Source organism: Hesperophylax consimilis, chromosome 29 (genome assembly GCF_061612785.1).
Source record: "Hesperophylax consimilis isolate HC1 chromosome 29, BYU_Hcon_1.0, whole genome shotgun sequence".
In the NCBI taxonomy this organism is placed as follows: domain Eukaryota; kingdom Metazoa; phylum Arthropoda; class Insecta; order Trichoptera; family Limnephilidae; genus Hesperophylax; species Hesperophylax consimilis.
The window spans coordinates 13,979,818-13,993,958 of NC_142864.1; the positions used below are offsets into that span (position 1 = coordinate 13,979,818).

The 14,141-nt window shown below is 33.4% G+C and overlaps 1 protein-coding gene across 2 annotated transcripts in view; it reads right to left on the minus strand.

The window, feature by feature from the left end:
- The window catches only part of Shal (Potassium voltage-gated channel protein Shal), a 291,546-nt gene that overhangs the window by 53,282 nt on the left and 224,123 nt on the right, over positions 1-14,141 (minus strand). For both annotated transcript variants that reach the window (XM_089649351.1, XM_089649350.1), the window contains exons 4-5: positions 12,051-12,239; positions 2,014-2,166 (exon numbers count right to left, since the gene is read on the minus strand). In XM_089649351.1, the coding sequence (XP_089505477.1) occupies positions 2,014-2,166; positions 12,051-12,239 (342 nt within the window). The remainder of the gene's footprint in view (positions 1-2,013; positions 2,167-12,050; positions 12,240-14,141) is intronic.

Genomic DNA, 14,141 nt, shown 5'->3' on the forward strand with positions numbered 1-14,141 from the left:
TACTCTGCAAGGCTGACTGACTTAAGACTAGAATGAAATTATTGTTATTCATGCATTGTGATTTGCGATGTTCATGTATGGTAAGAGGGTTGCATACATTATCTACGATTCGGATTTCCGAGAAAGTTTCGGGTTATGTAAATGAACTCGGTCTTGTTTTGAGAGAGATTATTCAAACATGATTGTTTCAGAATTTATACAGTGTGTGTTGGAAATCAGCAGACTGGGAAATTAAGTTGTATTCGAGGTCTGTTCAAAGGGTATCCGAAAATGATTACTGGATATAAATTAATCACGGAAAGTGGAGAGTAACTTAATTTGACTGTTGTTTAGTTATAAAAGTGTTATAAACAAAAGCAAACTTGGTTTGATTGGTAGATCATTAAAATGAAACGATATATATGTTTGGCAAGTAGTACTTTTATATAAGATGACCGTTAGAATTTCAATATCAACGAACGACCTTTGAAAAAAGAAACAGCTTTAAGGAAATAGATGCGATGGGTGAAGACCTAAAGAGAACTGTCGGATTCAGGTCAGTAATAGCAAAAACAATGATTGGCAAAACTGGAGACATTCGAGGCAGAGATATTATGTTTTAAGTCGGACGCAAGAAGGTTTAAGTTTAGTTATACACCACATAAATGTTTTTTTAAATCCCTTCTAATAATTTGACTCCCAAATCACACTTTGAAAAGTATAATTAAAACCTTCGTTTTGTTTCAAATCATCTCTCTCATCACCGATACGATTTCTAAATTCGAAAGTTATAGTATTTTGAAATATAAATGATTTCTCTATTATCCAATGAATTCTACATCAAGTTGAAATTTCGATAGTCATCCCGATGTCGATTGATGTAACCTATTTGTTTCTGTGATTAAATATTTCAATGACTAGTGATTTCTAACAGATACATGGGCGTGTTGTGACATTTTATCATATTATTTACACAAACAGATAGAAAAAATGGTGATGGACACAAGAAAGTTTGGCAATTTAAAGAACTCATTTAGATGACTCAAAAATAGGTTTGTTTTCTTGATTTTGAAAGAATTTCCGTCATAACGGAACCAGATTGACCAATAATGAACGGAGTCAATTTGAAAGCCAATTTTTGATTTGTAAAATGACTCAATTTGGACATATCAATAGAACTGAAACTTTTTTGGACATCAATAATACATTTATCACAATTTTCTGAAGCAAAAATATCTCTATAACTTTTCATTTATTGTACAAAAACACTGTTTTAAACTGTCAATCTTTTGGTGTGTGAAAATGAACCATTGTTGATCTTCCCTAAAAAAGCATTCATTTTTGTGCAGTATGAATCAATCCAATGTCAGGTAAATTAATACATTTTCAGATCAATCAATCCAATAACCAAGCAAATATCAGATCAATCGATTTAATATCGGTACAATCAATGCAATGTCAGATAGATCGATTCAACATCAGATAAATCAATCAAATGTCACATGAGGCGATCCAGTATCAGATCAATCAAACCTACACCAGTTCTATCAATCTAATGTTAGATTTAAAAAATCCGACGTTTGATCAAAAATCCGAGGTTTGATTAAAAATGCGATGTTTAATCAATGTTACGATGTACGAACAAATATCCGAAGTTTGATCAAAAATCCGAAATGTGATTGAAAATCTTGTATTCGATCAAAAATTAGATTTTCGATCAAAAATCCGATGTTTCATCAAAAATCCTATGTTTGGTAACAAATTGTATATTCGATCAAAATCCGATGTTTGATCAAAAGTTCTATATTCAACCAAAATCCAATGTTCGATCAAACATCTGATGTTCGATCAACAATCTAATGTTAGATCAATCAATCCAATTTCAGAAAAATGTACCCAATTTTCTATTAATTCATCCAACATCAGATGAAACAAACCAATACCAGAAAAAATCAGATCAATCAATCCAATATCGGATCAATCAAACGTCATCACTATTAAGAACAGTGTCTTTCGACTAGTCTGCGACGTTACCTGGTACCGCTGCGGGCAACAGCGGCCACAGCACGCCTGAAGCAGGCCGCCCCGGCTGTGCGTGGAGTGCGCGGGGCTCGCCAGGGGAGAGGGGCTGCCCGGCCGCTTGGGGGCGCCGTTGTACGGGTTGTCCAGCTCGACGAACTCGCGGTCCTGCATAGAGATGGGCATCAGGTCATGTAACAAATAATTAAATAAATTAAAAAAAAAAAAAAAAAATTGAGAATTTTGGCGCCCAACGTGGGGCAAATTTACATATTTTTGAATTTGATATATATTGGTAAAGGTATTTATTGCGACAATAATATGACAGGTAATCATGTAAGAAATTTAAAAAAAAAATGCATCAGGATTATGGCACCCAACGTGGTGCTTTTTTTTTACTGCGACAATAATACGAAAAATGACGAAAAAATAAATTATTTTCTACCTTGCAGCAAGCCTGCTTATAGCACATATGCGTAGTGGTCTATGCATTTGACTAACATGGGAAGTTGGGATCGATTTCCCCTCTCTTGATTTAATAGAGCAACAGATAAAATTCTTACTAATTTACGACTTTGCATGTGTCTTAAGAAATTATGATCTTCCAAGTAAGGTAGAAACATCTAATTATCCGAAGTATTCAAATGTTTTGAATGGCGAGCTTTAGCGTCATGAAACATTTAAGTATTTTATTCTGTTTAGAATTTAAGATTTTATTTGTCCACAAAAATATTTTTTCAAAATTTTAACAAATGTTTTCCATCACTTTCAAGTGTTGAATTATAAAAAAAACAGTAAAGTATTTTACTAAGTAAGTTATATTTTTGCCGCAGATAAATTAATACAACATATTTTTATCGATTTTCTTTTCGTTGGTTATATTACGTAATTGTTACGACATAGAGCCAAGCAAATACATAGTAATTAAATTACCAAAGATTAGAACAAAACTCACTCATCTCGACCTGAAATAAATAGGAAAATATTTGGCGCAGGGCTAAGAATTGTGAGAACACTGGCAGTTGGCACCGGCATTTACACCCAGAAAAAGACGTAAGCAACATATTTCCTTTTTTAATATACATTTTTTTCATAAAGAGGCTCGTGTGCTCAAGAAAGCTCTAAAGTATATTTTTAATTAAGCTAAAATGAAACATTTTTGTCGATATTAAACGTTTTTAAAGAGATATTTTATTTTTGTTCATAAATGTGCAAAAATTGTACCATTGTGCGCTTTGGTACTGTGCATTTTTATAAAATTGAAATAATGTTATGTTATTTTTTTTGTTTTTATTGGATGAAACACATGAGCAAGGACAAAACTTGTTACTTTAAAACTTTAGAAAATCTTTCTAAATTTAATTTCTAATTATAATGCCTGCTCTACACTGTATGTGCGCATTCTTTGCGATTGTTACCTCGACGGTGCTCAGTCCCGTATCCGTTTTTTATGTACCTGAGTAAAACCATCACCGTAGACATATGGGGAACTGAAAATGAGAAAACGCAGTTACACCACAACCAAAACTAATCCAAGTATGAGAGTAAAGAGGTGGCACATGAGCGTAGAACAGGCATAACACTTCAAAAAATCCTAATATTCGATAAATCATTATCTTTTTGACATCTCACTAATCACACCATGGTGAAACTTTATCTAAAAATTAAAAAAAAAATAACACACTCAAATCAGATTTTTTACAGGGTCAAAATATACACACACATGTAAATACCACACAAAATAATAACACAAAAGGGAAAAATCAAAACATTCAGGATAAAACACACAAACACAAATGTTAATGACAGTGATTAGTGAACAGCAAACACATAATAATATATTCAAGTTTTATCTAATACAAAAAATTGGTGAAGATTTTTTTACACTCAATCGAAAATTTTGTAAATGGTCTTTAAAAATGTTTCAATATACAAAGTATCGTATTTTTGGAAAATCTAACTAGACTAGACTAGAAGTGGATTCGTGAATAAGTAATGCGCAACCATCGATTCAATTTTTCCTTTATTGTGGTGAAAAGTGCTCATTAGAGTATAAAAAAGTTTACGGCTGCCTCGGTGAAAGTTCCCAACACGACAAAATTGGCTGAGGATTACGTAGATGCATTTAGCTACCCTGACAAATGACTTAATTTAATTGGAGTTCGTGATAAGCACTGCTTGACCCAATTTTATATATGAAATGCGTCACAGGGATTGGTAAATTGATAAATTGAAATGGATCAATTGTTAAAATGGTTGCGTATGACTGCCATAGACAAAGTAACATGAGTTTCACATTGCGCATTTAGAATTATTGCGTAACGGAGACAAATTTGTAAACTTTGTATTTACATTCGGCTTAATAGAAATCTAATAATGGATAATTACAGACTGAAAACGATATGCAAACGACCATTAAGCTGATATTTCAATACGATTTTATGGTTTCTTGAGATCGTTTAGCTAAATTTATTGGTTTCAAAATAGCATATTCAAGAACCGCCAATAATCCAGATTTACCAAGGAAAATTCGATACTTTGTAACAATTCTGTAACATTATTTTGAGTTGTTAATTTGGATTTATTTATATTTCAAACCATTTTTGTACTCGTAAGTATGTGCTCGACTATCAAAACGTGCAGGACAATTAACATTCAATGATTTCTTTTGGCATTTTGGATGACATTGTATTTATTTTGATCAATTTTGGACAAATTTTGACCAGTGTGCAGTCTTGTTCATATTGTACGTTAAAGAGTTCCCGGCGTCTTTTTTATCGACAGCGAAAACTTAAAAAAAGTATAACCAGTGTTTGCCATTGTTACCAAGGCAATTGTCATTGGCTAGAAAAACACACAGCGAGACTTTTTCATTTCTAATATGAACAAGATATTAGATTTCTCTTGAAATCATTTTTATCGTAAATACGTGTTTGCTATAAACAATGTTAACGTTCTGAAGCATGCACAAAGGTAAATAAAACATGTTTTATTTGGAATTTACCGATAAAAGTGTGTAAGTTAAATGAATGTTTGACAAATTAAATAAACAGCAATGATCCAAGGTGCCTTTTCTCAATTTTCGTAACAACATTAAAGGTTAGGTTATTTCGCTAAGCATCAAACTGGGCCTTTCATATATTAATGAACTTGCACGCTTTTGTGTATATTTTTTTAATTTTCCATTTGCGCGTTACAAATGGCTGTACTCCGAATTAAATAAGTACATATTTTTATTTATTTTAAAGCCACATTATAAAGATTAACACTACACACGACATAACGTCGAAGTAAGTACATTTAATGACAAAATGTGCTGTACAGAAAACTTCGAACGCATTCTCAAGATACGTCAGACGTGAATTTATGCTTTAGCATTCGTGTCTCGATTTTAGTGACCGTTAAGAGTTTTTATTTTGCTCTCTGTTCTGCTCTTGGCAAAACTATCCGAGGCGTATATGCGACGCTCGGTCTCTTGTCGAAGTTTATGGTATGGCCAACACAAATCGCATGTTACCAATCATAGACCAAGCAAATACTGTGCGATGGTAGTGAAGAGAGTAACATCTGGGCTCTTTCACCTTACAAAAGGTATTGCCGAATAGTGTTGAGAAAGTATTGGAGTTTTTGAAAGTTTTATAAAAAATATTTTTTTGGTAATATATGAAAACATTTATTTTTATTTGTGAAGATCGCACATTGGTCCGCTTCGTGTTTTAAGACGGTCAACTTATTTTTACCGAAAAAAACTCACGTTCTTTTTTCAAAGGTCACTTTTTATTATAAGCTTACTATTCTTCATTTAATATTTTAGATTTAGTACTTTCCGAAATAATATAGATTGGCTATTAAATTGATTGTTTGCTGATTTACGAACGCGTTTAATTTAAGAGCGTGCAAGCAAATCATAATGGAAAAGGCCACATAAAGGCGGGTCCACACTGTGTAATAAATCGCGAAAGCTCGATACACTAATGGTGGGTTTACATCTGACACGTGAAAGTGGCTCGATCATCTACTGGCGGGCGCCCTAATCTCAGTTTGGGGGCTCCGGGGGAGGGCCCGCCTTAAAACCAGCGGCTCCTGGCACCGCACAGAGGGCGGAGCGATGGGGGCCTAAAATCGTGAAAAAGCGTGAAAAACGTGGAAAATTACGAAATCCGTGAAAAGCTTGGAAATTTCGAAAAAAATTACGAAATTTATGAAAACACGTCTAAAATACGAAACATAAAGTAAACAAAAATTTGTCACTTTAGTTAAGAGCCCTTAGTTGACTTGCAATTTCTTATCTTAAATAATGCTTGATGAAATTTTTAAACCACTTTGATATATTATACTACTCCTGTGCAGGTGATATATTTTGAAGGGGTTTCTAGCATTTTTTGACATTTCAAAGCACGTCTTTACTACTTACTTACCATGTTCACTTACCTTAGCACCACAGCGGAATGTTTGCTTCGCCTAAAATACCTAAGAGACATGACATGAAAAGCCAAAAAAATGCCACAAACCAATATATTAAGCTTTTTTTGAAGAGTGAAACGGTTTGAAAAAAGTGCAAGCTGATACAAAAGACAAATAGCTGTATTTTGAAAAATGATTTAATTTTGAAAAGACTGCTACAAAAATCATAAAATAAAAAAAATCTGGAAGAGTTTAGCAATATAAACAAATCTTATTATTAAAAGGATGACACTTAGGTATGACGAAAATTGATTTTTCCACGTTATTTTACTAATAAATATATATTTTGATGGCTACAAAATGAATATAAAAGGGATATGGAGGGAAATCAGCCATTTTGTTATCTGAAAATTCGTTTTTATACAAAGCGCCAAGCCTCTAAACATTTATAATTAACATTACAAATATACCAAATCTAACAAATATAAAAATACCTTTTTAAATGCCAGATCTAAGCCTACCACCAGGATCGAAAACGCTTATTATTTATACTTATTAATTACTGTGAACTAAATATTTTTCTACTTGGTTTCTTCGTTAATCACATGTGTAAGGAATTTGGGGCAACTTAAACATTACGAGTATTTCAAACACATCATTATTACACTTCATTTGAAATTTGTTTGAAAGGAGACTGTTTTTGAATTAAAGTTCTTCTTATTCATCTGCACATGAAAAAACTCATTAAAAAATAATTTAGATTAAATACCGTTAATTTTAACTCATCACTTTATTTATAAAAACACCATAATCTCCATGATGTAATGGTAAGCTACTTTGCTATGGATCCAGATATCGCGAATCGGGATCCCAGAATTTAAAGAAAATGTAAAATAAGGTAAATTTGGTCTTCATTCCAAAGTCATTGATTCTCTCCGTGTCCACCTAACGAAAGTCAAGCTTTCGCATTGAAACTTTCTTTGGAATGATTTAATCTTTGTTTTGTGACTAGATCTAAAGATGGTTTATAATCAATCTCTTTCTTCCCCTTCACTGCATCCAGCTTCATAATATACTTCAAGTCCACTGACGCCGGAAAATTGAGACTTTTCCATAAATAAATAAACAGTTTTCACAAAACTGTGCACCCATCAGACCACAGAGCACTGAGCTGACAGTTTATATAATTTTTACATTTAATGCTCCCTTAGTCCCACCTCCAAAAAAACTACAAGCCTCTTGGAAGTGGTACATATACATATATAATATTTACAATAGTAATAATAACTGTGTTTGAAATACCTCTTAAAATGCACCCCAATGTCGACACAGGTTTTCATAAGAGACCAAGGTGCAAAGGTGTTCCAATTCGCAAACCAACCCATATTTAAACACTCAAAAAACATTAACGGAAACAAACAAACAGACATTTAAAATAAAGTACTGGTGCTCACCGTCGCTACCCGATGGTCCTTGAAGGGAGAGCGGGTTTCAAAATGGCTGACTTCCTTACACATCGCGCTCTCAGACAGAGAAATTGTTAAAACACACTTAGAAATCAAAATAAAGACAAAAACAAAGACGCCATCTTGGAAATAGCCCACGTTTACATGAAATTCGTCTTGATGGTATTTAAAAGTATACAAAATAAAATAAAAAATAACAATGCCGCCATATTCGTGTCGGTGCCTTCATTTTCTCTGCAGATGATGCTCTCCGACAAAGAAAAGTTTTAAACACAGACTTAGAAATCAAAATAAAGATGCCACCTTGAAAACAGCAATTCTTTATATAATGTTCATTTTGATGGCTTTCATATGAGCAAAAACTAATAGAAAAAAAGATGCCATCTTGAAAAAAAAACCTTAATTTATATTAAATTCTAATATTGTCTTAAAGGCATTGAGCAAAAGCCTTCCTACGTAAATATCTACAGACAGTTGACATCGCTAGATGTCAACACTTACAGATCTACGCTTTCTTAGAAATAGCCCCAGTTTACACCGTCTGAACAAGTTTACAGTGCTCAGCATTTATATTGGAAGGTTCTGATTTAATACCCCAAAAGTAGAAAAATACCATACTTTCTGAGTACCTTAAAAAAGTACCTTTCGCTAAATTTATCTGTTCTATGTCTCTGTGTGGCGTTGACAACTCTAAAATCATCCCAGAAATAAAAAAGCAAACAAAAAATAATGTTTCTAACATGAAAAAAATTTTTTTTAGAAAAAAGTCATATTTTGACCAGATTTTATTTATTCAACCCCACTGTGGGGCAATAAATAACTGATTTATGTAATTAGTTTTTTTTTCATAAACTTAATGTAATAATGCACTAATATAATACTGTAATGATGCAGAAATTTTTGAAAGCTAAACCAGGACATTAGAAATAAGTTCCTATTCTTTACTAATTAATATTTGTACGGACAGTAATCCCTCGATATTCGCGATAATTGAATTCCTACAACGCGTCGCGGTTAATGAAACCATAAGTCAATATAAAACCATAGGTTTAATGCAATATAAGCCGTTCATAAAGACACTTAAAATTACAAAGAAAAAACTCTGTATTTATCATAGAACCAAACGTTTATGAAAGTATTGATAAAATATAGTATTAAATTAGCCAACTGATTACAGGGTTTTGCGATCTTAAAGCCTGTGACAGAACACGCTATATTTTCATGGTATAGCATTCGCATTGGTAGCGTATGGCGAGTGATATGCTGAAATAGACAAAGCCACGATACGTATAGCGTAATTTGTGGCCTACCTAAGAGTAAACGAGGGATTACTGTGTTTTGTAATAAGGACCGGTTTCGCCATTGTTGATAACATTATGATTAAATGATAAATAACCAGCAAAAGCGGGCCTTATATTTTTCTATTTTTACTAGCATTTTTTAATTCTCTTGAGATTTATTATCTTTTTTGAGTTTTATCTGAATTGAAGCACGCGTCGATAATTAATTGTAGTTTTCGCCGCTAGGGGGGCATGCGTGGTGTACATAACAGAACTAAGGTTCCTTTTCTACCAGTCAAAGCTTTTGTGAAAATGGAAGGGTGTCTTAGCTAATAGTATTCTAGTCGAGAAATCTACCCACATAATAAAATAAAATTTAAATAACGAAAACAGTAGGAAGTGTGAGAAAATTTTGTTAAAACACATTAAATGTCCAATAATAAAATAAAACCTTTCATGAATACGCATATTTTCTCATTCGTGATTCGATTAAACATGATTTTACCACACATACGACTCGGGGATCTTAGCTTTCCATGTACTGCGTTCATACAAAACCTTCCCATGTAAATAATGGAACATAATAGAAAGAGCGCCCCTAGCGGTAGATTGCGTAAATGTATTTGGAATATTTTTCGTGTGTGGCTAGATAAGAACTGAACATTTATAATTTAAAAATTGGCGGCCATCTTGTATGTCAATGTGCAGACTTTCACATAGGAAGGTGTTGCTTCAAAATATTTCCATTCTTCCTTCCTCTGCAAATAAAATTAATACAGCCCTGCTTTACCTTCCATATACCAACTAAAACTATTCAATTCAAAATTCTTTCTAAAATAATAAATGCTAAAATAATATCATTTAGTTCACACTTGTACCTAGATTTCATGCAGTAAGTTAGCAAGTTCAGAAATAGTATATGTCACTGTGCCCAACTGCACGAAATCTAGTTAGAAGAAGGCTATAATAACATATCTCATAAATAAATAAAATATTAATGTAAGCTTTGATAATTTTTTGCATGTCTTCAATATCATAATTTCTTTAACATTTTTAACTTCTTTAATAACTAACCAACTAACCATTACGCCGATCTCTCACAGGGGTATGCAGAGAGGACAGACCTCCAAATAACTCGGTCTTGGCACACACTCCTTGTCTCATTCATATTCATACATATTCTTCTATTATTCTGACTCACTTGATCGTGCCGTGTCTTCCTCGGGTGTCCCTGATTTGTCTTCTACTATTCATATATTCTCCTTACATTCCTTTCTTCAGTCATTTGCTCTAATTGCTCAAACCATCTGAGCGTTCTTTTCTTAATCTTATTCATCACGCTCATATCAGCATAGCATTCTTTGCGGATCTCCACATCTCTCACACGATCGTACATGGTTTTATCACACGTACTCCTCAGGGATCCCATTTCTACAGCATTCCGACTACTTTCATCCTTCTTGTGCTAGTTCCATACCTCACTGGTATACATCAGGGTGGGTACCAAGCACTCAATTGTGGAATGCTAGCTTCGCTTCTTTAGACAGTTAGGTGTTGGCGCCAACCGCGTTCGGTCCTCCACTAACGGAGTTATCTGCATTTACCCTTCTTTCAATAACTCTGTCAGCCTTCCCATCTCTTGTAATGTCTTCTTCTTTCAATGTTCCACTTACTTATGATGTATGTTTGTTAAAACACGTTAATATAAGTAAAAAATAAAATGCATATCTCGCTTCAATCAGGGTTGATATTAGAACACCGCAATGGACTATAACCTCTGTTAATTTAACACAATGTGTTATAGAAACCTAGACTCTGTTTGAAATTTCTGCCATCATCGTTTTGTGAAACACTATTCTAAGAATTCCACGTGCCAAAAGTGAGTACAAGAATTCTTTAAAAGAAAAATAAATAAGATCTCTCTTTCAAGGCAACATACAAAGGAACATATTATATCTTAATACCCTCCTTACATAGAGTGCCTTAGGAAATATTGAACTATTTTGAAAGCTTGCCAAAATATGGACTTGTATTGCCTTGATAATATTGCATCCTTCCCTTTACAACAAATAAGTTTATTGTTTTGTTTATTCGCTGCACGTGGACTCGTGCGATATATTATGGAGTTTAAAATTGTCCGTAACATATCCATGATTTTTTTAAATCCTAAGGTACTGGAATTAATAACTAACTTACTATCACAATGACTTAAAATTATTTCTATTTCCTTTTAATATATCTTATCCTAAAATGAGTAACCGTAATCGGCAATTTTTTTAATTAGAATTATTTAGAAATCCTGTACCGAGATTAATTCGAAATTCACAACTAAAGAAATCTGCAGAATTTCCTTCCCAATCTCCGAACACTAGTCTTAAGAATTCTCTAGATCACCATACTCAAGAATTCTCCCGATATTCTCTTTCGAGATTTTATTCTACAAAATTACCCACTCAAGATTCCTAAAATTCCTACAATACATCGAAAGTTTCACCAAATTCTCTTAGGACGGTTTTTTTCACAGAACTTGAACAATACATCAAATTTCGGAGTGAAAATGCAAGTTCTGTAATTATTTTGACTTATCTCAGAAGTTGAATACTAACTTTGATGAATTATTCAAATTCTTTGAAACAACCTGTCCTCAACGAAATTTTCCTGAAATGCCTCCTGAAGAATTTTCCGTGTTTCCTTCTCAAAAATTCTTCAAAAGTTTAGTAAAATTCTCCTTTACTTATCTAGACTTAATTATCTCAAGTAAATTCTTCTGAGGATCAACCACAATTCAAACATTCCTCTCTTTTGTCGTTATCTTCTCACCTAACCTATCTTCAAACTAGCCCTTCTCCATTATTCCTAGATATAAGACCATACATTCTTATGCTATCAAGCAACTTCTTACCGTTGTCTTCTCGAGACACCTGAGCAGGTGGTGATGCTGCAGTTCGAAGATGTCCTCTTCTCTCCCTCCATCGTCCAGCTCTATGCCCGACTCCTGGGCTGCCAATCTGGCTTCAGCTGCCTTCTTTTTGGAGACGAAGGCGGCGCCTGATGATGCCTTGGCGATGCGGATTCGGGCCAGGCGGGCTTTCTGCAATGAGGAGAAACAAATGTTCAGCGTTGTTCACAAGAAGGCTCAACGATCAGAGACAGTAACTTGAAAAACACATTTTAGTATTTGTTTGACAGTAAAAATGTTTTACTGTCAAAATTGCCAAGTGACAACGACTTTCAACAAAATCCAGAATCTTAGTCAAAAAAAAAAGTAAGTTTCTCGCATGATCACGTCGGTTCTGTCGGCGAGGAAACGCGCTCTCAATGAAAAGCTGCTTCCATAACTAGAGGGTAACAATATTATTAACGTCAGACTTTTCGAATTTGGCGGAACCACTTATCCAGTAGTGTTCTTGCATTTTTGACGCATGTTCGGGAACGGTCTTTGACCAATTATGACAGTGCTTGTCATTATTGCCATTTAAGGGACTTTCCAATGATGCATACATAAGTGCGTGGATTTTTAATTTTTTAAAGGAGAAGCTGTTAAGAGGATTGCTAATACTCACATCTTCAATACATTGGATTAATTCTGGCGTCCCACAGGGATCAGTTCTGTCACCAACTTTGTTTTTGCTGCACATTAATGACCATCGTGTAAACAATACACAAAGCTTAAATACAGAAACTCAAATAGTTCGGAGGGCTTTAAAGTACAAACGATTTGTTGCCTGATGTTCTTCTTGAATTTGACTAAACATTTACCTACTTACTAATATGAAAGCGGTTAAACTGAACTTATTACCGCGACGTTTATATGGTTAAAACAGTCTTAATGCAGGCTCAAGGCCGGCTTTACCAGGTCAATATTCAATGAGCGTCCAATTATCTAATTAGTAAGACCGTTAGTATTTAAGAGGAACGGTTGCACGAGTTAATTGTAATCTACACCCTTTGGGTAAAAGAAATAATTTTTCAGTTTGGTGGAGAAATTAAGTTTTGCATGGAAAGGGCCTCGGTGCCGTTCCCCTTAATATTTAAAATATTTAAATATCGTAATGATAATCGAGTCTTCTTTGGCAATCTTTCCAACAAGCTTTACAGTTTTAAGAAACCTGCTCAGGCACAAGCGGGTTTTTGCCAGAGCAAGTTTAACCTTTCAGATATTGGGTGTATTGTGCATAGCGCAGACACGTCTTTATTATAAAAGCTCTCTTTCGTGTTATTTTGACGTCAAAAAATACCAAAATATTATAAGGATTAATTACTCGCCTGAAATATTCACACAAATTGAAAATATCTCCCGAGTAAAAATAAATGCTTATCATAATTTGTTATCCTTTGTGCTATGCATAAAAACCTTGTGTTATAAACATTAGTTTATCATAAAAAAATTTCCGTTCTAGTACTCGAAGAAATGCCAGAATCTGACCTTTCAAAATTTTTCTTCATAAGTAAATAAGGCAATTTAAAAAAAATTAACCTAGACAAACTTGGCACGGGCTTGCACTTTTTTGTCTAGTCTGTTTGAATAAATTAGAAGTAGGTACTCAATGCATTTATATTTAGCTTGACCTAGAAATGAAAAAATAAAAACAGCTGTTCAAAATGGTAACTTTTAGTGAGACATACTAAAAGATTTTTTTCATAATAGTTAACCCTTCAGGTCTCTGGCGTATTGATCGTTACATTTCTTAAAGATGCCCTCAGAAAGACTGAGAATTTATGTGTATTTCACAAAAATATATTTTATTAGACAAATATATTTTAATAGTTACTGTCACCTCACTTATTTGCCGCTTCAAACTAATTATTAGTAAAATATTCCAAAAAATTAAAAATTAAAATATATTTGTCTAATAAAATATATTTTAATAGTTACTGTCACCTCACTTATTTGCCGCTTCAAACTAATTATTAGAAAAATATTCCAAAAAATTTAAAATTAAAATATATTTGTCTAATAAAATATATTTTAATAGTTACTGTCACCTCACTT